We start from the raw sequence: 27,148 nt of genomic DNA on the forward strand, positions 1-27,148 counted from the left end.
TCATCATTTACCAACTTCAATTACAGATTAACACAAAAAAGAAGATCAGAAAACGAGAAGCTCTGCAAAATGCCTCTGGCTAGTTTCCTGCTCATTTAGGGTGGCAACCTCAGAGGCAGCACAGTTCCCCTCTTCCCAAGGCAAAGACAACTCTGCTGAATTGGATTATCTGGGTCAGTAGCACAGGAGCATCTCCGTTCCCTGAAGCTCAAGGGCCACTTTTTCAAGGCTGCCTTGCAGAAGTCCAGGACGCTTGGTTGGAAACATTTACCACTCTTGGGAAATTATCACCTTTTGGCCTTGGGACCTTTCAAAAAAATCTGAGTCACTTTTATCCTTCACTGAGAGGGTCGCCCTTGACAGCAGCATGGTTGTTTATAGAGGGCAAAATACTGTGGCTGCCTTTCCTGGATTTAATTTGGTTTACTCTTACAAACAAAAGACCAACCCGCAGAATACTGGAAAAGCAAGCAGGCCCTGTAAAACTGCCTAGAACCTCCAACAAATTTGGAAAGCCACAGGTTTTACCCAACTTGGAGTCCTTTCAATGGGAGCTGTTAGCCAAGGCCAGTAAGAAGTTTTTCTCCTTCTGTCTGCACTGAGATTGAAATTTTGGGCTGGCAAATGAAGAAACTTAGGAGCAAACAACATGCACATCCAACAAATTAATAGAATGCCTTCTTTGTTTCCCATGGAGACACCTCCAGGCTCCAGATGCTGATTCAGAGTCTCCCCACGGCCAGAATTCCTTGTGTCGGGAGCGTCCATTGAGGCAAACGGCCCCGAGACCGATTTAGCATCAGGGTGGCTCTGTGGGGAGGCCACACGGCCAGCTTTTCAGACCAAGGGTTTCCGCCTTGATTTGCTGTGGAGTCGGAAGGGGAACAAAAGACGCTCACGGAGTCCTCGACGGTGGGCACGCGCTCTCTAGGTTGGATCAACTCAGCAGCTGAAAGAAACACGCCCAGCCCTTCCGCTGCCCACATGCTTGTCCACCAGACTCTTGATCTCCCAGGTTCCTCTCTGCTCTCCCTTCGAACCTGACCCACCAGCCCTGTCGGGAGGGGAAGGGGAATGAAAGGCTTCTGGTTTCCGTGTTTTGCGCTCAAGGTTCCTCCATGAAGCAGCTGGCCAAGCCCCAGCCAAACCGTACTCGGAAAGACCGATCCGTGCGCCAACCGACCGGCGCAGGAGGGAGGAAGGACGAGTCTTGCTGCAAACGCGAATCCCCTGCCGCGCTTGCGGGCGGACGAGGGAGCCGAGACGGAGCAGGCGAGAGACATCTGGCTGGGCCATGTAGGAAGGTCTCCTGTCCGTGGCTCCGGCACTAAGGCGCCACCGGAGCTCAGCTTCCTGCTTTCAGCCAAGGGGGCCTTTCCTCCCCCCTGCGCGGCCCCAGCCGAGGGGGCTGTGGCCTCCCTGAGGCTCTTCCCAAGCTTGCCTGTGCCCCGAGGCCTTGCGCGCCCCAAATCCAGCTGTGCTCACCCCTGTTCCTGCAAGTCCCCACGCGGTGCTCTCTTGTAACCCTAAATGCGGCTATAGAAATCGAATAAATATAAATAAATAAATAAATAACCTTTTAGATCAGATCTCAGTTCAGGGCTGATTGCAAGAAACTTCAGCAGATCATGATCTGGGATGGATTAAAACTAATTTCTATTTTAACTTTTTAGGGCTGACCTCTGGAAGCCATAATTGCATTCATGAGAAGAGAGAGAAAGGAAGGCAACTCAATTGGTAAACAGGCGCTGATTGCGCTCAAGAGTACTAATTAGATGCATACAATTTTTGACATAATTTTAATTCTTTAACTCTCTATATGCAAATATAACTACCCTGTGCCCCCAGCCCATAAGAGAGAAGGGTGGGCACACCTGACTATATAAAAGGGGGTTATAGTTCACCTTTATCAAACTCAAAAGGTTTTATTTCAGAGGAAGTAAGTGAGGATGGAAACTTGTGCATCAGCCATACCAAATACCGATCCAGAAACGCACTTCCCCATGCCCCTTTTTTCCTGGGGCATTTCGAGGGGAGACCTGTCCATATCCTCTGTGAAGGCTGCCGACTGACAATGTCTGCTGCTCACGAGGCAAAAGGCCTCCACTCTTGAAAAGCTTCCACTGTAAAGCCTTTTGTTTAATTTGAAGAGATCAAAAATCACACCCCAAACCCACCTTCCCTTTCCTGTCTTTATTCCCCTGCTTATGTTTCCTGGGGGCTGTCTACAAGGGAGTCAAAAAAGTCAAGATGGTGGCCACTACCACGTGATCAAAGCCCTTCCCTTTTTTATGTGTGTCATGGCTGCCTTCTGGACTCTTTTGACCTGCCATCTTGGCTTTTTTTTACTGCCTCCCTGTGTTTCCCATTGGCATTTACATTTCCTCATGCAAATATTACCATGTTTCTCAACCTTTGCAACTTTAAGACGTGTGGACTTCAATTCCCAGAACTCCCCAGCCAGCCTGGATGGCTGAGGAATTCTGGGAGTAGAAGTCCAGATGTCTTAAAGTTGCAAAGGTTGAGAAACACTGAAATATAATTACATTCAATCAAGGTGACTCTCCTGTGTGGGTTCTTCGCTCAACCTCCTCCAGATTCTTTTCTACAGAATTCCCATTACTTCAGATTTCAGTGGCTCATCAGAGCAGATCCCAATATGGCATCATCTTCTTTGAGTTCAGCTCAGAGTGTGATGATTTCATGGACCCACACAGGTAGTTTTCTTGGAAGAATGGAAGAACTTTGCCGTGGCCTTCTTCCAGGTTCAACTGCCCAGGTTAACCTATAGCTCTGGGGGCCTCCCATCCAAGCGCTAACCAGGTCTGACACTACTAAGGTTTTTTCCCCCAAAATTGGCGCATATAGGCTAGGTTCTGCCATCTGCTGCGTACCTCATATTTTTGCTGGCAACAGTACAGAAGAATTGAGTGTGGTGTGGTGGCTGAAGAGCTGCAGCAGAAGCGGGGAGACCCAGATTCTAGTCTCCCTTTGTCACAGAAGCTCACTGGTCACTTAGGGCCACACTCTATCTCGGCCCAATCTACCTTGCAGCAGTTGTGGGGGAAACGTATCTTCTCCTGCATTTAGAAAGAACTGCATGCCAAATAAAAATATTATTTGCCACTGTCTTCTTCTGGGATTTTTTTTTTTACTTCCTGATTTAAGACTACCGCCACGGTGTTTCTGGACTTCTCTAACCCTAACTGTAGTCCTAACTACAGGCAAAATCCCACTGAACTACAATAGGGACCTCATATATGGCTTACTCCTTCTGTTGTCTCCAAGACTTTTCCCAATGCTAAACTTAGCTACAATGCATAAACAATTTTATTAAGAAATAGTACAGTATGGCCAGATGGGTCTACTCATGCATGAAGGGCTGTATAAACCAAAGGGTGGGGGCTAGAAGTGTGTTTGGTTATACAAATGAACATGCAAGCATGGCAAGCTGGTATCCTGCAGAGTTACTCAGCTCTACTGATATACTTGAGGCTGCCATTGCACACGCGCGTGCGCACACACCCACACACACCCAATTCATGAAGAGGCATTAATGAACGACTGCTGTAAGAAGCTACAGAGCTTATGAAGGTGGAGGAGGAGGAGAAGAAAAAGAATGGGGGGAGTAGGAAGAAGAGGAAGAGGGTTTTCTCCTGGCTGGCGTTCCACTATCTCACCTGGTTTCCTCACCTAGGCCTGCAGCTTCTACTGCCCTTATTCCTGTGACCAGCACCCCTCCCTTCACAACTCTGTCTTGGCCTCCTGTCCTCTCCCACAATCTTGCCTTCTTCTCACTGTCATTCTTTCCCCGCCTGCAAATTGCTTCTCAAAACCTGGCTTTTGGATCTGGCAAGCTCTCCTGGAGAGAAACTACCATCTCATCTTTTGCAAACCAATGTATAGCACAAGGGAGCCAGTCTGGCGCAGTGGTTAAGGCACTGGGTTAGAAACCGGGAGACTGCGAGTTCCAGTCCTGCCTTGGGCACAAAGCCAGCTGGGGGACCTTGAGCCAGCCCCTCTCTCTCAGCCCTAGGAAGGAGGCAATGGCAAACCACTCCTGAGAAATCTTGCCAAGAAAACTGCAGGGACTTGTCCAGTCTCTGAGAACTGGAGACAATTGAATGGATATATATATATATATATATATATATAGAGAGAGAGAGAGAGAGAGAGAGAGCACGTGCGTGCACACACAATGAGAACAGTCATTAGGCATTAATGAGCTGTTTACAAACTCCCTACTTTACAGTGAAAGCTGCAGAAATAAACCAGCCTGATTACAAGCATGGAAATAGACAAGCGTTCTGTGGATCCATTAATCTCCTGTGACCAAGACGGTGCAACACCGCAAACAACAACATTTGTCACTCTGCTGCTCCCATTCAGTGGGAAAGGACCTTGGGGAGAGGACGGGAGAGTCGTCGTGAAAAAGTAATTTTAAGATAAGGCTCAAAAAATCAGCCAAGACCTCCACATAACAATGATAAATAATTAGATAAAGAAGACAGAGAAGGTTAAAGAACGAACAGTAATTACTGTAAGAAAGAAAGAAGAAAAGCAATGTTGCTTGCTCAATTATAGCCTTTAGTTTATCACATGGAGCAAAAAATCAGCCCAGGCGAGGGGCATTAACCATAAGGATATTTTCAATGAACAAGTTACGCAGACTGATGTACCTACTAGTACATATGTAAAACATATACTGTTATACAATAAGTGTGTGTGTGTGTGCGTGTGTGCGTGTGTGTGTGCAAACGCAGGCTGGAAGGCAATGGAAGGTGGAAGTTTGAAGTTTGAAGAGAAACAGGAACAACAGTGCTGTAGCAGCTATTTTTAATGCAATTCTGTCCAGGCCAGGAAACCTCTCTAGCATGCTCGCCTAAATATTATCAGTCCTCTACTTAAAAGGAGGCTGGGGAAGCTTCAAAACAAGGGCCATTTATAACCTGATTCTATACACAATTATTTGAAGGGGTTTTTTTTCTGCAGGAATCTAGGCCATTAAGCTACAGAGGATGAAAAGGAGCAGCGCTTGTTTAGCTAGAAGGCATCAGCTTTCTGATCGGTTCTCCCATCCCTGCAACGCAGGCTAAATTTTCACCTCTGTTCCGCATGGCCAGCCTGAAGGCGCCCCCTTTTTCTGCATTACCACAATGGGCACTTAGCAGTTAGGGTCCTTTTTAACCTGGGGAATGGGTGATTGGCTACCCATGTCAAAAAGCTTTCTTTGATTAGAGGCCATTCGCTAGCACATGGATTAATTATTAATGGACCGGGATATCTCAGGACTGGAGGCCATGTTGGTGCAATGCTTCCTCAATACCTCTGGACAGGCCAGGCTCATCTCTCTCTCTGGGGAAAACACTTCAGCGCTGTACTTTTGAGGAAACTGCTCACGTCATGCTTATCATTAGGCTTCCGATCAGTGATGGCACTGCAGAGTTCATGTTACAGCACCAGAAAGGCTCAGGGCATCAGCTAATAATAACGCATGCCTCTTTTCCAATGTTGTTTGTGGAGAGCCGGTGGAAAATCTGGCTCTCGGGATGCTTTGAATGGCAAAGCAGTTTTGCAAAATTAGTTGGGTTGCTACTTGCTGCCTTACTGCTCATCAAACAGATTCTGTAAGGGCTGGATGAAACCTGCCCTTTATTTTTGTGTGTGGGGATATTTTCATCTTCCTGCACCACACTCATGCTGCCTGCCCTGAACACTTTTCTACAAAATCAAATACACACCTTTTGCAAGGGAGGTTGAATCACTTAGCATACATTTTAATACCTACCAAGGGCATAACTCTGTTTCTTTGGGATGGATATATATGCAGTAGATCAAGTAACTAGAATTCCACATTTTGTGTGCCTTTGTCCCTCCAATAGGCTTAATTAATCATGCATCCCAATCAAAAGTAAAATGTAGAGCTAAAAAACTATTATCTAGATTGTTAGTGCACAGTTCAGCTGTCCTTTTCGCTTTCTCTAATTGGCCCAAATGAAATATTGTTTGCCTAGGGAGCAGAACATCCGAGATGTTCCCATTCTTACGCAATCTTATTACTTTCTAAAGTCCCAGCTAGGTGGCAGCACCCGGATGACTTGGCTGTTTGCCAAAAGCTAACCACGGTCAGACTTGGATGGGAGACCACAAGGAAATCCCAAGACGTTAGGTTAAAAACCAAAGACAGCAATGGCAAAGCCACCACTGAATGGCTGCCAAAAGACTTTCCCAGCTGCTTCCTGGATCACCTTGAGTAGAGCTCAACATTAAATCTGCCTGTCTCTTCAAATGAAGCTCCTCCACTTGTTCCATTGTTCATTTCAGGCAAGGATGAGATGAGAGATGAAAAGCCGCATTGTAGCTAGGCGAGTCTGCAAGATGCCACCAAGCGCTTTGTGTTTATAAAACAATGTGTTTTTTGTTTTCTGCAAAAGAGACCCTGCCTTTCTGCTTGATAAATGTTGCCATGTATAGGAAGAGTCAGGACTTTGCAATACTGAGCAGAGCACACCTCGGCTTCCTTTTTCCTTCTAGGCGAAGAAAGCTGCTAAGGGTCCCCTCACTCCCCACCTCCTCTCAAGCCAAAATGTCTCCCATCTCCCTCTTCTGTTGCAATGGGAAAATTGAGGCACCCAGGCATGTCTGGAAAGTATGGTCCAAACAGTCAAGATGGTGGTCCTGATGGTGTGACTGAAGCTCCACCCACTTTTTATGGGCATGGCGACTGCCATCTTGACTTTTTGGACCATGCTGTCCGGACACCCCTGGAGGCATCTAAGACCCCTGCCCTGTGGATTGGCCTCTTCTCCATGCAGTGATCAGGTGTTGCCATTTTTTTAAAAAAAATCAAAGCAAAAAAGGAACCTATATTCTTTTAAAAATATCATCATCATCATCATCATCATCATCATCATCATCATCATCATCACAGAGGCCATGAATGTGCTATGGAAGCTCTCCCCCCTTTTAAACTGGAGGAACCAGAGGTTCAATTCCAGATCTCCAAGGCCAGTTGATGGCTACTCTAGTTACATCTCCTGGGTTTATCTTTACTTATTATTTTTATTTATTAAATTTTGCCACTGCCCATCAACCCCCAAATTTAACCCCTTTGAGAGGGGGTTTAACCTCTAACCCTAACCCTCTAAAAGGGGCTAAATCTATGGCCCTGAGGCAGAGCTTCCATTACAGTTAGGGCTACCACCTTGATGTTTTTTAAACCTCCCACCCCGACACCCATTTTTAATCCCAAAGGCCATCTAGGGTAGATGGCTCAGATGCCCACAGCTGCCATTAATGCCAACTACTGGACAAAGGTCCATTCCAGAGAATCTTCCCCAAACGCTACCAGCTGCACCCCATGGGACTTTGCGGGGAAAGGGATGGATTGGCTTGACATCCAGCCGATGCATCTCCAGAACTGCGGCTGGTACAATGAGCACTGGAGCCCCAAAGGCTGGCTTTCCCTGTCGGTGCCACTCCAAAGCCAGCAGCCTGGGAGAAACCCTCCATATCAAAAGGCCCCGACTGCAGCCACGTCCCAGGGGTCCACCACTTTGCGCTCTTCTGCCATTACTCATCGGTTGGGAAAAAAATCGGCAAGAAGTGGAGCAGAAGCAGGGGATGCAGGGCAGGGAATTAAAAGGAATTACTGTAAAGGGAGAGGAAGGGAGAAAGCAGCTCTCCTTGCTCCGTAAATAAAAGCAGAAAAAGGCAGATGGCTCCTTCAATCGCTTGGTGTTTCTGCCTCTTTTCAAACGCAGGGGCTGCTTTCAAACTGCAGGGCCAACACAGGCCAACACTGTGCCCAACGTCCCCTTCTTTCCTGTCCTCCTGAATTAGAAATGCCCGGCACAGGCGTGAACACACCACCACCACCTTTCCAGAGTCCTCAGCACAGGGAGCAAAACGCCATTAAAAATGTACGAGTCCCCAATTCTAGCTTTCTTACAAAGCCACTGAGACAGAAAATCAGGCTGTACAAAACCAGAAAAACACAGCTTAATCTGTCAACGCAATACAGTGCATAGTAAAGTGGGAAAATGGTAACTGTTGTTAAACTTACCGAACCCTCTCAAAGCAGGAAGACACCATCGTTCTAGGGGCTCCGTTGGATGGAGGCAGCAGCAGATTTACCCCCCCCGTGGGTGGAGCTGTACTGGAGCAAGACTGGGCCCCCCTGATGCTCTCGCCCCCTGACCCTGGACTCCTGCACCCCTCCCCACTCGGGCCAGCCGCTTGCTCACCACCAGTGATCGACCAGCCTCTCTCCTGCTGAGAGCGGGGGTGTCTCCTGAAACTGCCCGCAGCCTTGTCCTTGGACCGAGGATAGAGCTGCTGGCAGCCTGGCGAGCAGGCACCCGACCATCTTGATTCTTTCAGGAGACTTGTGGGCATTTACTCTGGCTCACCTACTAGCTATCTGTGAAAACCGGTTCTGCTGGTGTCCTTGGCAGATGCAGAGAACCATCAGCCGCTGCTTTCTTCTGGGATGTTGTTTCACTTCCCAGCCTGCCTTGCGATCCTGGCGTGCCCTGCGGTCCCCCATCCAAATATCAACCGGGTCTGCCCCAGCTTCCCTTCTGAGCCTACAGGAAGTCAGACGGGTGTGGTATCTCCTGAGGCTTCACTTCCAGACGGACACAGAAGCATCAAAACAAAATCACGCAGCTCTCAAGGTTTTTGAGTTATGAGCTACCTGCTGCCCTGAGCCGCTTCCAAATAAAAGGTTAGGATATGAAACGAGAGACGTAGCCTTGAGAAACTTACCAGGCAGTTGAACTTGGGAAAGACATCAGCGGTGGAGTCAAAGCTTCTCCTTTTAAGCTGTGGACAGCCTGGGACGGTTGAGGGGGAGGCTGAGAATGCGTCTGAGTCTCTACTCGCCTTGAGTCCTGAGCTGGTTTAATCCACCGGCTTGTTTCCGGTTTCATCCACTTCCCCTGGATTCCCCATCTTGCCATGTAAACTTTGCAAATGTCGTAGTTCATGGAGGAGTAATACAAAAGGTCCAGAACCAGCAAGACTACAACGAAGAACCCATAGACCCAAACTCCTAACAGCGCGCTGTAATTGCTGCAGAAAGAGGAGAGAGAGCCGGTGTTAGCAAGGGATTGTTACGGTTGCTTCCCCATCCTCTAATTAGGCGTTTAGAGCTACGAAATGCACAGCAAATACGATCCGTGTTTCTAGCTCTACTTCTGCTTCTCTTCTTCCCCAAAGTGAAACCAGTGTGCTTGGACTCTTCTGCAGCCTCCTGAAATACGCGCACATTGCCTAGCTTCAACAAGGCCATGGGGCATCTGCCTATGCGCATCTCCTTGACATTGGTGCATCTTGCCCCACTGATGCCCGTGAGGGAGGGAAACACACACGCTTGCAAAATCCTGAACGGACAGACTAACTCGCAGTTGTGGCTGGAACAAAGGAAACCTGGACTCTGTGATGCCTGGAAGTCTTTGAAATGGCATGGTCGAGATCAGGGTTTCTCAACCTCAGCCACTTTAAGATGCGTGGACTTCAACTCCCAGAATTCCCCAGCCAGCATGGGAATTCTGGGAGTTTAAGCCCATGCATCTTAAAGTTGCTGACTTTGAGAAACCCTGGGGCAGATGAAGTTTTTCTATCTCGTGGCTTCTTTGAAAACCAGATAATTGCGGTCAGAGGACTTCTGTTGCATCATGTAGCCTAAAGAGTGCAGCTCAAAAACCCCATGTTTCAATGCCATCCATTAAAAAGAACAATTTGTGTGTGTGTGGAGGGGTGGGGGGGATGGCTAAAGAAACTAGAAAAAGTTCAGGGAAACTTTCTCTCTTTTCTTTACCCAGGAGAATAATTTTTGTTTTTTGTTTTGAGATATTCAAGCTGTGACAGTTCAGTCTGAGTAAAAATTATTCAGTATGACTTTGCCAGTTGCAGTGTTTGGCCTAAGAAAAACCCAGGCCTGCCAAGCTGCTCCCTAATTTTGCATTCCAGTATGTGGCTTTTTATCCAGAGTTCTGCTTCTAGCAATGCTTTGTAAAATGTATTACATTATGCTACAAATTACAGTCACAGCCTGCTTTATTTCTGTGCTTCATTTCTCCTGTATATGCCATCCAGGATGTCATCTGAAACTACAACTGGATCGGGATGAAGCAGAGGGTGGGAGGGAAAGCATTTTTTATATACATGCTATTGGTTCAATGAGTAGAGAAATGAAGAGGCAAAAAAAATATTGGATCAAGTAGTTTATTTTAAATAAGGCTTTTAAGCAATTTTCTCTTTCAAATAGGATCAATTGATTTTCAGAATCTGCCTATTCAGAAGCTGCCTATTGCTAACTCAGTGTTAAAACCAAACAAGGTTTTATTGGATCTTTTTCCACTAGGAAAGGCTTCCTATAAAAGTTTTATATTGCCCAAGTACCAAAGGAAAACTTTTTTTCAGCTGAAATATGGTCAACTCTTCCATTAAGGGAGAGTTAGAAAGGAGCACCAGAGTCAGCTTGAAGGTTCCAGGTCTACCAAGCTTGCGGTCAGAGAGGAGAAGCATAAGTGCCACAGAGACATGGGGTTTTCAGAACGACAAATGACATTTCCCATACAAAATTAAAGCATTTGCTGCTTGGGTGCGAGATCAGGCTAAAACAATGTAAAGTCCGTGAACCTTTGTAGTTCCACAGGGCACAAATACGTATGTGGTCAATAGAACTATTAAGTTTATAGTTAGGGCTGTCCAACTGAGAACGCAATTTATAGAACGCATTGGGGTGGCATGTAAAGGTGATGATTTCATTTAAACTCACATCGTTTCTGTATTTTATTACTTGTTTTATTACATCTTGTTTTTATCTTACAATTTTATCTCTATTTTACCCTACTGTATTTTATCATATTTTATCTTACCATAGTATATTTTAGCTAATTTTACTGTATGTTAGCTGTTTTACTGTATCATATTTTATATTTGATATCTTATAGTGGCTGATGCCCAACTTTCTGATATGGTCATTTGACTAATCAATAAAGTTACTACTACTATTGTGAACCTTAGTCTGGGTCTCAGCAGACATCAGCATTTAGGAAACCTGGGGCGATCTTGACTAAGGAACACTGTCTGACCTGGTAAATATTTGGAGGGGAGATTTTAGCCTTCTGTGTTATATTCTGTTGCATTTTATGCTTGTTGTTTATTCGTTTAGTCGCTTCCGACTCTTCGTGACTTCATGGACCAGCCCACGCCAGAGCTTCCTGTCGGTCGTCAACATCCCCAGCTCCCCCAGGGACGAGTCCGTCACCTCTAGAATATCATCCATCCCCCTTGCCCTTGGTCGGCCCCTCTTCCTTTTGCCCTCCACTCTCCCTAGCATCAGCATCTTCTCATTATGTGGCCAAAGTATTTCAGTTTTGCCTTTAATATCATTCCCTCAAGTGAGCAGTCTGGCTTTATTGCCTGGAGGATGGACTGGTTTGACCTTCTGGCAGTCCAAGGCACTCTCAGAATTTTCCTCCAACACCACAGTTCAAAAGCATTGATCTTCCTTCTCTCAGCCTTCCTTATGGTCCAGCTCTCACAGCCATATGTTACTACAGGGAACACCATTGCTTTAACTATGCAGACATTTGTTGTCAGTGTGATGTCTCTGCTCTTGACTATTTTATCGAGATTTGTCATTGCTCTTCTCCCAAGGATTAAGAGTCTTCTGATTTCCTGACTGCAGTCAGCATCTGCAGTAATCTTTGCACCTAGAAATACAAAGTCTGTCACTGCTCCTACGTTTTCTCCCTCTATTTGCCAGTTATCAATCAAGCTGGTTGCCATAATCTTGGTTTTTTTGGGGTTTAGCTGCAAGCCAGCTTTTGCACTTTCTTCTTTCACCTTCATCATAAGGCTTCTCAGTTCCTCTTCGCTTTCAGCCATCAAAGTGGTATAATCTGCATATCTGAGATTGTTAATGTTTCTTCCAGCGATTTTAACTCCAGCCTTGGATTCCTCAAGCCCAGCATGTCGCATGATGTGTTCTGCATACAAGTTGAATAGGTAGGGTGAGAGTATACAGCCCTGCCGTACTCCTTTCCCAATCTTAAACCAGTCCATTGTTCCGTGGTCTGTTCTTACTGTTGCTACTTGGTTGTTGTACAGATTCTTCAGGAGGCAGACAAGATGACTTGGTATCTCCATACCACTAAGAACTTGCCACAACTTGCCACATTTTATGCTACTGAAGTTTTAAGAAGCTCTTATTTCCTCTTGCTTTACTCATGGCCATATAGGGTTTCAGAAATGAACAAGCCTACTTCCCTATTTCCTTCCTTATCTTTCCCTCCCTGCTATTCCACTGTTGCTCCAATACAGCCTCAGCATTACTGGATCTCCCCCACTGAAGAAATTAAGCTTCTCAGACGGATGCTCAACCAAGGCCCACCTTTCTCTGGCCAGAAGCGTACATTCTTTAAAACCCCTCCTGTTTACACCCTTCAAGACTTCTGAATAACTTTAAGATGTGTGCTGGTTGGGGAATTCTGGGGGTTGAAGTCCACACATCTTAAAGTTCCCAAGGCTGAAAAACACTGATTTATCCACTTACAGACTGAAGGTCACAGTCACTTTTTTGCCATCAGAAAACACATCACCCCAAAATCTGTTGCATCTTGAGAACACGTATGTGTTCATGCTTTTTACTGAGTAAGGACTGTATTACCCAGCTAGATAAGTGGCATCCAGCTGACCTTGAAAAAGCTTAAGAGTCAAATCTGATTTGTACTTAAAGGGGGGGTGGGGGCTGGATTCAGAAGTTAAAAAAAAAAATCCTCAAACATCCCAAAAGGTGACAGTGGCAAGCCACGTTCCTATTACTGCCAAGAAAGCAATGTGGATGCATTTAGCTAGGCATCAGGAGTTGAGCTCAATGAAAGGAGACTTCCCTACAGATTACTTTCATGATTTCATCTATGAGCAGATACAACAATCAAGTTTTAAACTACATCAAATCTGTGTTCCTTTAATGTTGGTCTGTCCATTCTCAGCTGTGGGCTAGGGAAACAGCTAAGAGGTACTTGTGAGATTCTTCCTGTGAGGATCTTGTAAGAGGCAATGAGCAATGCTTAATATTTCTCAAAGTATTTAACAAACATTATCACCATAATTCTTTGTCATGTGTTATTGCACTCCTATCCCAAAGGAGAACCTGGAGCAGAGTAACAGTGATTCAAGACACAATGAATTATGGACGTACTGGCTCAGAATTCACTTTTGCACAGCTTGGCTTTTCATTCCAAAAATTTAGATCTGAAAGCGATTCTGCCTTGACACAAACTGGAATTCTGCACTCAGTTGAGATCAACGTGGGCCAACTTGACCTTTGGCTGGCCTAGTGAAATGGGAATCTTTGTCCACTGCAGAAGCAAGTGGGGTGGCCATGATCATCCAGCCCCTTCACAGAAAGAGCCCTGCTTCGATGCCAGTTTGGTATAGCGGTGAAGGTGCTGGCCTGGAAACCAGGAGATCGAGAGTTCTAGTCCCACCTGAGGCATGAAAGCTGGCGGGGTGACTTTGGGACAGTCCCTTTCTCTCAGCCCAACCCACCTTGCAGGGTTGTTGTGGGGAAAAGAGGAGGCAGGAGGATTAGGTATGTTTGCTGCCTTGTGTTTTTTTGTTTGTGTGTGTGTGTGTGTGTGTGTGTGTATATATGTATGTTTGTATGTGTGTGTGTGTGTGTGTATATCTCAGAATAATAATAATAATAATAATAATAATAATAATAATAATAATAATATGATGCTTTGCTTGTATCAAACCTTAGCACAATCTAAGCAGGGCAATCCATGGGTTGCCCAGTCCTGGGATACATTGCTGCTCTGAAGGTTTAGGATTGGAAGCAAGTATCTGTAGGATTGTAGAAACAAATAAAGACTCTCCTCATGCGGAAAATGAAAACAGCACTTGCAAATGATGAAGCCACCATCTCAGCAGTCTTAAAAAAGCAGGTTTGGCTGATTTTCAAAATGAGCGAGGAGGGCTGTATGTGTTGCACACTGGCTTGCAAACAGTTCTGAGATGCTACAGTGAAATCTCTTAAGATACATGACACCAATCAGTTTTCTCTCCACAATCCTCAATGCACCAGAGAAATGTGGATGTGTGCAGGCAGCACAGACCTTTCCAAGTGATGGAGAAAAGGGAATCTGCACTTTGTAGGGCTTCCCAGTATTTAAATGACATAGGAAAGTAAAATCTCTCCTGGGATGATGATACTTTTTCCTTTGGGCTAATTCACAGCCCAGTCACTGAGATTCCACAACATGGTGGACCTCCAGCTGCTGCTTACCTACAGTCCCCAACATCTTGTAGTCATGCTGAGTTTGGATCTGGTTATTTAAGGGAATGGCAAAGAGGGGTGGGTGGATCTTCGTCTGACCTGTTGGGTGCGTCATTCTCAATATCCAGTTTTATACAGTCAGCATTAACTTCTCCACCAGTCTCACGTTCTTTCTGTTAAATGTTGTCAACATATTCTTCTTACAAAAATTAAATTGCTGGAGAAGTTCCTTAGGAGTCTATCTTTTGTGGGGTGGGACAGCCTAGAGAAGTAGATTTTCTGCTCTTCACATAATCCCAGCTTTACATTTTGGGATGACGGGGAAAAAACACCATGAAAGAGCTGTTATCTGTATGAAAAAGAATTCCGAATGGATCATATACATAAGAGTTTCTTTGGATTTTTATTTGGTGCGGGGAAAAGACTTACTTTGGGAAAGAAGATTAAACAAATGGCTTGTGTTTCAGTATTTCAGGTGATGGGAAGGGGGCAGAAACTACAAAAAAGCTGAGTGTTGCTGATGAAATTACCTAACCAGCTACGCTGCCCAAATTGAAGGGGAAAATAAGGGGGAACAAGTCCCTGCTTGGACCCACTTCTCAGCAAATAACTGTGACTCTGAAATACATAGAAGGGAATATTGTTTTCACTCCTGACTTGTTAGAAGTCACCTGTAGACTCACATGGATCCAGGGTGGAAAATCAGCTTCTCTCCTCTCATTGTCTGACTCTCCATACCTATTGTTCATAAAGCGCTTACTTCGGTTCATTAAAAATTATGTACTGAAAAATGAACACTCAATTTTAAAATAGCACTTTATTCAATGAGGCCATTATGTGGGATCTCCATCTGTTCCGTAAAAACAACATCTGCTTAGGGTAAGTTTAAATACAAAAATGTATTTTATCTGATTTTAAATATAGCACAGTTCTTTTTAAAAGAAGGATTCGATCATAAGACGAAATGCCTGCCTTTTAGATGCTGTTCACTCCATTGGCTTCTGCCTTTAAGTCTCAGCTCTCGAATTGAGCATTTGTGTGATAAACAGCACTGTCAAATCAGTATTGAATTTGTAGTGATAAGACACCATTCTTGTTTATATATAGCAGTTACGCCTTTCCCACTGATTGCTATAAAACACAGGAGTCTATGCTGGGGCTGTCAAAAAAGCCAAGATGGTGGCTGCACCCATGCGATTGAAGCCCTGCATCTTTTTAATTTGTGTTGCAACCTTGTTTTTACCCCCTCCCCCCTTAACAAATCATTTTGGCTATCTGCTGGATTTCAAACCTTTCAACCCAGGTTTACAAAGAGATGTTCTGGAATTTTAGGCACAAAGCCAGCTGAGTGGCATTGGGCCGGTCGCTCTCTCTCAGCCCTAGGAAGGAGGCAATGGCAAACCACTTCCAAAAATCTTGCTGAGAAAACTGCAGGGACTTGTCCAGGCAGTCTCCGAAACTCAGACATGATTGAATGGATTTATATATATATATAAAAGCCTTATTTAAGAAGCACTGCATGAAGAGAGAGCTCTTAACACCCTTTCAGGGAGCAATCATAACTCCAGCTATTTAGTAGGTCTTGCAAGTAGGAGACTGGCTTAGAATATCTAAACATCTAGGCAAGTTCACCATGAGTCAGGGAATCCCTCAGGTACCCAAGATCTAAACCCTCTTAGGGCTTTAAAGGTTAACCAGCTCCTGCCTTATACCTAAAATGTTTGTTTGTTGTGTTGAGCAAATTACTTCTGGTGCAAATCACATTTCCCTCTGCTGTAATTTCACATCGTTTAACTCTGCTTATAATATCAAAACACTGGAGCACGAGAAATTGGGAGGCCTCTTCTCACCCTATCATTAGCTCCTTCACGATCCAGAGATAGCTTAACTCAGACAAACTCCACAGTCGTTCCCTGGGTGTTGGCGCTGCATCTCAGCTGGTACGCTATGAGTTGGAGACAGACTCAGTTGGGTGAACTTCAGGACTAACCTGTCCCTCTGGTCTCAGGTCAACCTCAGCCTGGATCCAACTCCAAGAAACTATTCCTGGCTTTGCTGATGCCAGAGAGGTGGAAGGCAGAGAAGGGGCATTCGTGGAGAAACCCAACTGCCAGAACAGAAGAAATCATCACCTACTTTCCAGACAATGCAGCTTTGCCTTAAAGAATTTTGATCTACACAGGCCCAGCTGAGAAAACAGAGAACATTACAGAAATCCCCCATCTATTTTATTTCTCATGTACCATGTATAGTGGGAGTTGGAAGAGACCTCAGTGGTCATCTGGTCCCACCCTCTGCCCACTGTAGGAATCCACCATTACACCACCCCAACAGAAGGCAGTTTAGCCTCTGCTTGAAGACCTCTCATACTTCAACTGGCAGCCAGCTTCACTGGCCAATAGTCTGTATCATCAGGAAGTTCTTCCTGAAGTTAGGCTGGAGCCTATTTTCTTGCTTCTTCTCATATTCTTCTTTGGATCTCCAAGCTTCTATTAAGTAACAGATGAAAACAAAAAACTGTGTGTGGTGCTGATGAGGGAGTCTGAGAGAAGCTACATCACGTTTCATCAGCTTCTGTTGTATCAGCTACTAAAAACAAATTTCTCTCTCTCTCCACAAACAGACACAGTTGGAGAAAACCATATGAATGTAAGCTGATGCTATGCTGCTTCAATGGCCAAGATCACACCAGATTATCTTCTTTATACATATTCATTTATAACTGCATGAATTTCCAAGCAAGAACTTTTGGGACCAAACCACGTAGACAAGAGAGAAATAGGATGGTGAAAGGATGGCCCTGAGTCAGTGAATGGAACTCGGAGGCCTCTGGCTGGATTCACATGGCTAACCCAGGCACCCAGCTTAAAGTGCTTTAAAGCAAAGTGATGCCATTGGAACAGTCTGACCCACACCCCCATCACTCGGTGGCAGGGAGGGAACACCTGGGGGTCCAACTTTCTCCTTTTAGATCTTAGCAACTGGGAAGGACGTAATTTGCAGCAGCAATTCGTTTTATAATTAACTGCTCTTTTGCATTTAAATCACCCACCCACCAAGTGGGCATCCTGCTGCTTCCCTGCTCTTCCTAGATGGCTTCCAATGGTGGGGAGCCACTTTGCTAGGAGTAACTGGATTGTTTAATCATTCTTCAATTAGGCAGAGTCTGGAAGACAACAACTCCTTGGGTGTCTGCATGATTTAGGATTCTAGCTTCTCTCTTGCCAAGAGAAGTCATGCTCAGAATGGTAACTCATTCAGAACTTTGTCAAGGTGTGGGTCACTGTTACGATATTTACCTGTCCCCGAATGGCACGAGGCATAGGAGATGGGTGAATGGATAGCAGCAAATCAACCCAGGAGACACCTTTCTGCTGCATTGATTGGTTGATTTGGGTACTGGAAGACGACCTCAAAAAACCCCAGGTGAAGTTGAGTTGGCTTTCTGGATCAGATGCCACCAGGAAGGTTACAAGAACATGCTGGAACCCAGCCAACTCTGTAGTGACACCAAGAAAATTCCATGGAGCTTGTGACATCATTTCATTTTCTGGGGAGTGTGCATGTGTGTGTTGAAAAATAAGGATGCCAGCTGTTCAGGAACATCTGTGGAGGGGAGGTCAAAACGCTCAAGATTGGGGCTGCAACTGTGAGACTGAAGCCCTGCCTCCTTTTAAAGCTCTTTGCAGCACACTTTAAAAACAGGCAGGGCTTTAATCTTGTGACCGTAGTCACAACTTGACTTTTTTGACCTCCCCTAAGGGTGCCCCATAGCTGCTCCAACCAATTAGCACCAATTAAGTGAAACAGCGGTAACAAAACGATGGAAGATGGTGAGTGAAGACAGGATGCTTTTATGTCCTGTGAAAATGACCACAATGTGGGTGTCGGCGAAAAAATTCTTAAATTTGTGTTTTAACAGAAACTTTCTCATTTGCTACTTCCCAAATGTAGAGGGATGCAAAAAGAACCTAAAAAGTGCATGGTTTCCACACTGTAATACAATGCATCCAAAGGTAGAGATTAAAATGTGAATAACTGGCCCCCCAAATAAATATATAGGGATAAGGGTGAATAAAACTTGTTTGTTGGTAACATTTCAATGCTATTATTTTTAAATAAACCCAAAGAGGGGTTGCAAATTCAATTAAATAAAATGCATTAGATTAAGGAAAGGCCACTGGAAAATACACATACTGGGTTAGGAAAAATATTAGGAGAAATAAGCATGGAAATGCACATAAATCGTCTTGTAGAATTCAGCAGCAAAAGAGATCAGTTTCACTCAAGGGCTTCACTTGACAACTGCTTCATCACTGTAGCGTTAATACTTGGAATGAACAGGCCAAGATGAAGAGAACATCTGTGGCACCTCTTGCTTCAAAAGACAGTCATTTTACATGCCACTGTTTATTGGTTCGAGGTAGCCAGCCCTGTTCACTTTCTCTATATAGCATGTATAATGCAAAGTCAACCCCACTTTGCTAAGAAATGCACACAGAACAACAGCTGGAAGAACTGTGGCCTCGAGAGCTGCTGAGAAGTTCAGTAACCAATGGATCCTATTAGATCATTTTCTTACAGAGGTCTGCAAATAGGGTTTCAAAGCAACTCCTTTCCTACTGTTTTCTAGGCCACCTTGAAGTTTGGTGAGAACTTAGCAAGGATTTCTCAATGAGGAGAAAAGGCTTAAAGCACTGTTTCTCAACCTTGGCAACTTTAAGATGCGTGGACTCCAGCTCCCAGAATTCATGGCTGGCTAGGGAATTCTGGGAGCTGGAATCCATGCGTCTTAAAGTTGCCAAGGTTGAGAAACACTGGCTTAGTGAATTATAAACTAACCCCCCCCCCCCCCAGAATTTGATCCTGGCTCCTGGTAACTTCCTGGATGTGCCCACATAGATTTTCTTGGCAACAATATTGTTTATTCATCACATTTTACACTGCCACTATCAAAAAGACCCTGGGCGGCTTACACAGAACAGAGGGACAATTAAAACATTCACGTTAACATTTCAAACCAAAGAAGAACTTGACAGGGGAGAGCAATAAAGCCCACCATCAGCCAAGAGGAGCTCAAAAATAGAAGATGAAAGTTGGCATCAGGAAGAAACATTGGGGAAAACCCTTCGAAACTGCCTCCCCCTGAAATGCTTTTTCGATTCCCCTGTCCATCTTCATGGCCTCTCATCAAAGTACTAATCAGACCTGCCCATGTTTTGCTTTGGGGGAAATGCCTAATTGATCCAGATGTTGCTACCTGCACCCTCAAGTCAAGCTCAACTCCTGGACTATAAGGACCTCTCCATGAAGGTTCCTTGGTATCCATAGGGAGATGGTTTGCCAATGGTTCTTTGGGGATGGTTTTTCAACCACCCAGTCCAGGCGACAGCCCTGTGATTTCCTTGTGGTCCCCCATCTGAGTATTAACCAGGTCTGGCCCAATCTAGGCTTTGGAGATCCACCAAGGTCAGCTAGGTGCTGTCAGCTTGCCGGGCTTCAAGTTGCCTAAAAATGGCTCTGCCCATTTGGCCTGGATGTCCACCAAGGGATCAGAGAGAAAGCTCACAGAAGCCAGGCCTTATTTGTGCCTGTTATAATTTTATACCATTTTTCTACTAAGGCAGGTTACCATACAGTCTATAAAAATATAAACACCAACACTGGAAGTGTCCTAAAGAAATAAAATGATACAACGGGAGATTAACTGAAAATGCAAAGTTCAATGAAAAGCCAAGCCAAGCTGATTTGCTAGGAATCAGAGAAGGGAGAAGCAGCCAGGTGGGGGCAAACACCCCCCCCCCCAGTTTGGGTGAGACTCACTTTCACACGTGCATGCCCAACGGCTTAAGTGGAGAGCAGTCCAAAGAGCCTCTCTTGCAGTTAAGAGACAGGTTGGAGCCAGATGTGGTCACTCATCTATTCAATCAGCTGAACAGCTTCAGCTATTTTGGCCTTTAAAAGTCCAGTGGCATTCTGCCAATAGAAGAGCCTCCCTGTAGTCAGGGTTGGTTGGACTGTGGCGTCTCGGGTGGTCTCCGAGCTGGGCCAGTTGCCTGCAGACGTTTCATCCTCCAACTGGGGAACCTCTTCAGTGCGGGGGGGGGGGGGCAGCAGACCCCACCCCCCTCGCACTGATGATGCTACTCAGTTGGGGGACGGAGCGCCTGCAGGCAACCAGCCCGGCTCGGAGAGCACTTAGAATGCTACAGCATTTTGAACAAGGATGGGAGAAATCTGGTTTTTCTGTTTTATACTTTCCAACTAACAACCTCATTCTCAAGTAGCATTTGAATCCCGGCCACTTCATCAATTCCTCTGTGCAGGTTTGGTTTTTTTGGCAACAAATACTCCAAAGCAGTGTTTCTCAACCTTGGCAACTTTAGGATGTGTGGACTTCAACTCCCAGAGTTCCCCAGCCAGCCAGTATGGCTGGCTGGGGAATTCTGGGAGTCAAAGTCCACACATCTTAAAGTTGCCAAGGTTGAGAAACACTGCTCTAAAGCCTGAACTGCAGGTAGGGGTGTGCACGGAGGGGGCCACAAAAGTCAAGATGGTGGCCACAACCACGCGAAGCCCCATCCCTTTTTTAACATGAATGAGCTGCAGGTCACAAAACTTCTGCCTTTTAATAAAACGTGTTAGTCAGAAAAGGCTCCACCAGATTCCTTCTGATTTTATGCAACCTCTTTCTTTTTTAAGCAAGCGTGTGCTTAAATCTGAATCTAAAAAGAGATTAACGGATCCTGACTATCTGCACTTATCCTAACTCTCACGTGCCCTGATAGACTGGAGGCCGAAAAAGCCCCGATCTTGCTTTGGGGCCTTCCCCTCCAGCACTGAAAGGAGGCCAAACCTTGCTTAGTGCACAGCAATGATCGCCGCTGTTTAAGGGGACACCGGAAATATAAATTATACATAATGACATTTGCAAAAATATGGAAAAGGTTTTCTCTTTCCCACCTCCTCCTTCAATCCCGTTCAGAAAGATGTAACTCTAACTTGAAAACAAGGCATGCGATCTATGCAGTAAGAGCAAATCGTGAGCATTTTTATTACAACTCAGCCAAATTTCCACAGGACAGTTTTGGTGCAAAAAGACAGCCTGCACGTGGGCCACTACTTTTGGAAAGACTCTCTCCAATCCCCTTTTAAAAATATATACAGTATATATACAGTGTGTGTGTGTGTGTGTGTGTGTGTATACACACACACACATACATACATATATATTGCATGTTCTCTGCTTCTCTCAACAGATGCATCAGTATCATTTGGGGTTTAAAAATAAAAAGCAAGCTATTTATTCCAGCTACGTTATCCAAACAATCAGACATTACGTATGACTCTGCATGGCACCCACTACCAATCTGATGCCACGGCAAAGCTCTTCTGGAGCGACAACAGTAAGAAGTGTCCTTACTCTGCATGGGAGGACTTCTGCATCCTACCTTATGGGCCATCCAAAGGTATCACCAAAACACGTAAAAGCACATTTTAAATGCTACATCTTGCTTCAGAAAACGTTCGTCCCCTTGTTTCAGCTCCACCCAAACTTAGATGAAATTTAAACTTCCTTTGCCTTACAATCGAGAATTCTTTTCTAACTACAGGGAACTTGTTCCATATATATTTCTCTGCTGAGGGAGCTCTGCAAAGTGACCCCAAATGCCATTCCACCTGGGTGCGTGCGTGCATGCACTCATTCAGTTTATATCCCGCCTTAATTTTGAACAGTTCAAGGTGGTGCATATACTGCTCCCTCCTCCTTTTCCCCCCATAACAGCAACCCTGTGAGGTGGGTGGGTTAAGAGCGAGTCTGGGAGAGGTGCAACAGATCAGCCAAGGTCACTGGCTTCCAAACTATTTTAATGCTGACTTCTGGGATGAAAGAGGTAAGAGAAGAAATCCCCCAACTCTTAGGAGGACAGCTGCAGGGGCATCTCTGGGGGCGGGTCTGCAGGACGTAGCCAAGAAGTCAAGATGACGGCCAGGGTGCAATCAAAGCTCCATCTGCTTTCACTCCATCGTGGCCACCATCTTGACTTTTCTGATCACACCCTGCAGACACTCCTGGGGGGCGGGGGAGGAAGAGTCAAAATGTCAAGATGGCTGTGATGCCATGTTCAAAGCCCCGCCTGCTTTTAAAATGCACGTTAAAAAGCGGTGGGGCTTTGACTGCACAACTGCAGCCTCCGTCTTCTTGCTTCTGCGCCCGCCCCCCCCGGCCGAGGGTGGATCACGGACAGCTTAAGGCTTTGCCTCCTGTTCAATTGCTGGCGACCTCTGCAAAAGCAGATGGGGATAAGAACAGATGTTCAAAGGGAAAGAGCAACGTCAGACAACCTGAAGATTCAAAGCTTGTCCAACTTGGCACCCAAGGCAGATGGTGTGGGCGCCTTTTTAGATCCCGAAGGGAGGCGCAGAGAGATGGAGGGAAGCTTTGATGAAGAGCCCCTTCTGAGATCTTTGCTTTAGCCTGAGTGATCACAGATCCAATCATCTTCTGCTTTCAAGAGAGTGCCTTTGTCCACAGCTGCACCCGCCCAGGAGTTCCGCTGATGTTCTGTCCTTCTGAATCTCCGTAAAGACCAGAAGAACGTCAACTCCAGCATAGGCAGAGGGTGGCTGAATTTGATCAGGGATCTGGGTCCTCCTTTCAAAAGTCTCGGGCTGCCCATGTTTTCTATTTTATTTTTTTAACCCCATGGAGCCAAAGCGCAGTCTTGTTGAAATAAGAAGAGAGCCTGCAATCTGTGCAAGTGACTTACTCCGCTGAAACAAAGGGCCTACGAGGAGGGACTGAGCATCCTTCTCTGCACACCAAGTATTCTGATTCACATCATCCCACCTTACACTGGTGCCGCATCAGCAGAAGCTAGAAGGGTTAGGGTACGAGATTCATCAGTTGATCAACTGATCATCATTCTACGTATTTTAGCCCTGAAACACCACAAACACAGATGAAGCCTTGAGCTGGGAGAAGATACCATCAGGAGGCCTATAACATAAATCCTGGTTTAGCGTTACATAAATATCCTTCAGGGGTGCAAGTTTCTTCCGTTCTTCCTTCTCCGCACAACTATGGATGACCTAGAAATATTCACTTCAATTTTCTACTAACCCCCATTTGTTATTTCATCTGACTTTGGACAAACTTTGGTTAATATGGCATGTGTTGTCCAGATAAACCAACATCACATTGTGATTTTTGATTCTGAACAGGCAATTAATCCCAAAGTAATCCAACTATCACAGTGCAAATAAAAGAAATGACACTTGGTTGAAAGAGGAAATGGAAGTTTCCAATTGACCAAAGTGTCTGTAGGGGAGGGGGTCAAAAAAGTCAAGATGGCAGCCATGGGACGTAATTGAAACCCCACGTACATGGCCCTGCCAATGACCACATTGATGGGAAGTTCCCATTATCCAACTAGGTTAATGTTAATGTTAGTTATTTTGCTGTTTCTGAGCACTGACTGATGGCACTAAAAAGCAAATTCTGGGCCTAGGCTGTGGTGAAAGCTGCTTCAGATATAAACATGCTGTGAAATTCAACTGCTTTCTTCATCACCCTTCAGTCAGAGTTTTTAAAGGATACTTCCAAAAATAAAAAGGAATACAAGGAAGGAGGGAAGCAATAAGAACAGGCCACAGAGTTTAAAATTAAAATATAGGAAGAAAACTTAGGAAGAGGCTATGCTCCAGGGATTATACAGTCAGATGCACCTTACTGCTTAAGTGCAAATGATTACAAGTAATTAATATGCAAAGCCTGCACAAGTTTAAAATAGCAGTTAGCCAAGCATAACCCTTCTGCTGTGCAGAAAAATGGCAATTCCCTCTCCTCCTCCTTTTCCAGTGTTATTTATTTCTTTTATTTTTAGCTATACGTATGCAATTAAATCCATTTCTGCTACCTGCTTTGATGACTCAGTAAAATGTTGAATATGGAAATATCAAATTTTGATTACAGAAAAAAGAGGTAATTTCAGCTCAGTGTATTTACTTACTTATGCATGTATCCATCTGCATTCCCTGTGAGGTTCATCTGCATAACAGTCTGAAACTCTGTTTCATTACAGCAGTATTTAAACACGGTGTTGTTATGGTGACAGCAAAAGATGTACGATTTATTGTCCGAAAGTCGGGGACAATGGAATCCAAAGTGGGGACGACCTTTGTAATCGGTATATGGCTCACAGACTCGAAAATGTGCGGAGAAAGCTGTAAGGCAAGGTGTAAATCTCTCTGTTAACTCATTTGCAACAGAAAAAGGTAATGGTTAGCTTTTATGCAGCACTGCAAAATAAGCAGGCATTTCTCACACACATGCGCACCCTCGTTATCTCAGCTCTTTAAGTAGGTCTTGGTCTTTCCTAATGCCATAGCTGTGGATTGGGGCAAAACAAAATTATTTCCCCAAGCTGTTGTAACAAGGTTGTGGCTCGGAGGAGCTTAAATCAAAAAGTTCCCAGGTTTCTTTTTCTCATCAGAGCTTGTGATCACTGGATGCCATTTTGACTCTTTGCAGTCTAATCCAGTGTTTTTCAACCTTGGCAACTTTAAGATGTGTGGACTTCAACTCCCAGGATTCCCCAGCCAGCCTTGTTGAAGTCCACACATCTTAAAGTTGCCAAGGTTGAAAAACACTGGTCTAATCCTACATCTCCACTCAGCTGGAAGCATTTTAGTCTCTGGGGTTCAGCCAAGGACAAAGCTTCATTTTTTCCAAAGCCACAACGTGAAATGAGATTCTCCACTTCATGGACTGATTATAGGCTCTTATGGTTAAATCCCACTGATTTTTACGGTAAACAAAGCCCTTTAATTTTCCTGTTGAAATCAATACTACAAGAAAGGGGTTGATGGAGACCAAACACCATCCAGGTTGTCTGTGGCTAATGATGCACCAATGCATACAAAGGTGTCAGGGACATTCAAGAGAACAAAAAGGCACAAAGGCAAACACCTCCTGCAATCTGCCCTCGATCAATAGAGCCGAGCGAGAGTCCTCCAGGTGTCTGTGGTTGTTGCTGTTTGCATAATGGACAATTAAATCGATATCCACCTTTGTGGAGATGAAAATGGCTGCCTATTTTGACTAGGGTGGGAGACAAACCCAGGTAATTACTGGATTATGGAATGTTCAGAAATGGGAGAATCAGTCATTCCATCATGATCTGTCCCAACCAGGGGCATCCTTGGGAGGGAGGGTTTAAAAAAAAAGTCAAGATCGTTGTCCTAACCGTCAGGAATCACGCTGAGATGAGGAATAGGTCTCTAGCATTTATTGCTGCTACATAAGACAGAAAATCCTGCCAAACTGAAGAAGCATGGGAAAAACCCAGACAGATAAACCCCAAAGTCAAGGCAGGTCTGATCTGTGTCTCTTGGAATGGCTGCTTAATTCCTCAGCACTACGCATGTGTTTCCCCCCCTGGATAGAGGCCCCCTCCTGCTCGCCATCAGTGCTCATGACAATCGTGGGCACAACCATATGATCAAAACCCCACCTGTTTTTTACATGTGGTGGATGGTTGCTACTGCCATCTTGACTTTTCTGACCTCCCCTCCACCACTGGCCTCAGTAATCCTAGGTGTGACCACAAGCATCCATGCCATTTTGGAAGTGCCGCTGCCCCTCCACAGTACCTTATCTGAGCTGCAGATCAGCCTCTTTTCAAAAACTCTGTCCACCCTGTTTACCCTGAACTCCCTGAGTTTCCCTGAAGGTTTTATAAGATCTTGCCTACTGACAGTATACAGAGGCCTTGACATATTTGCCTGTAAGTTGTGTTTATTGGTGTTGTTCTATTAAAGCTATTAGTAGCATCTGACTAGGAAGTAATACAGGTAGTCCTCAATTTACGACTATTAGTTTTGCGACAATTCAAACCAGACTTACGACTGGTCCTCACACTTACAAATGTCACAGCATCCCTGCGGTCACATGATCACCATTTATGACCTTCCCAGCCAGCTTCCAACAAGCAAAATGAATGGGGGAAGCCAGATTTGCTTAACGACCATGTTATTTGCTTAACAACCATGGCAAAAAAGGTCATAAAATTGGGCGCAGTCACATGATGCCTGACTTGATGACTGCATCACTTAACAACCAAAGTTCCAGTCCTAATTGTTGTCCTAAGTCAAGGACTACCTGTATGCAAATATATTAAATAAATAAACTATTTCTAGGTTGATTTTCTAAAACCAGTTACTTGCCCTTCCCAAGTTATACCAGCCCTATTGTTGTTTAAAAACGAACAGCAGCATCTGTCAGCATCTTAAAGATTAAACAGCCAGATTGTGAAATGAGCTTTTGTAGGCAAAACAAGTGCAGCTTTCTTCTACTGCCTTTTATTAAATATGTGCTGACCCATGAAGAGCTCCTGCAAAAAAGCTATGCTATTTTTGTTTTTCTTAGCAAAAAGAGCTTAAGTACAACAATACTTCAGGGATCTGAAATCCAAATAAAAGCCAGAGATAAATTAAAAAGCAAGTCTTACCTGCTGACAAGAGTGAACAGAATACAACCGTCAGCGTGTGTAAGGACTGCCGACCACAACTTGTCATTGTTTTCTTTTCATTGAGCTGTTTGAGAATTACCTGATGAGCAAGACAAAATCGTGACGTTAAGAGGGGGGAATCTTTGTACCTATATATATGCTGATCTATTTAAGTGGCCCAAAGGTTTAAAAATGGCACCTTCAAAACGAAACGGCATGAAAAAGGGGATGAAGCTTCAAGGCTCTGCAGCCAACCTCATCCTCTGGCTTACAGACCCTTTTACGACTGAAGTATACTCAACCAGAGCATGCAGAAACTTTGAGAGCATCGCTTTTT

At 44.8% G+C, this 27,148-nt stretch overlaps 1 protein-coding gene across 1 annotated transcript in view; it reads right to left on the reverse strand.

The window, feature by feature from the left end:
- The window catches only part of SHISAL1 (shisa like 1), a 91,486-nt gene that overhangs the window by 18,308 nt on the left and 46,030 nt on the right, over positions 1–27,148 (reverse strand). The window contains exons 2-4 of the mRNA XM_063308287.1: positions 26,812–26,911; positions 24,313–24,526; positions 8,770–9,075 (exon numbers count right to left, since the gene is read on the reverse strand). Of these exons, the coding sequence (XP_063164357.1) occupies positions 8,770–9,075; positions 24,313–24,526; positions 26,812–26,878 (587 nt within the window). The 5' untranslated portion in view covers positions 26,879–26,911. The remainder of the gene's footprint in view (positions 1–8,769; positions 9,076–24,312; positions 24,527–26,811; positions 26,912–27,148) is intronic.

This window comes from Candoia aspera, chromosome 7 (genome assembly GCF_035149785.1).
Source record: "Candoia aspera isolate rCanAsp1 chromosome 7, rCanAsp1.hap2, whole genome shotgun sequence".
Classification (NCBI taxonomy): Eukaryota; Metazoa; Chordata; class Lepidosauria; order Squamata; family Boidae; genus Candoia; species Candoia aspera.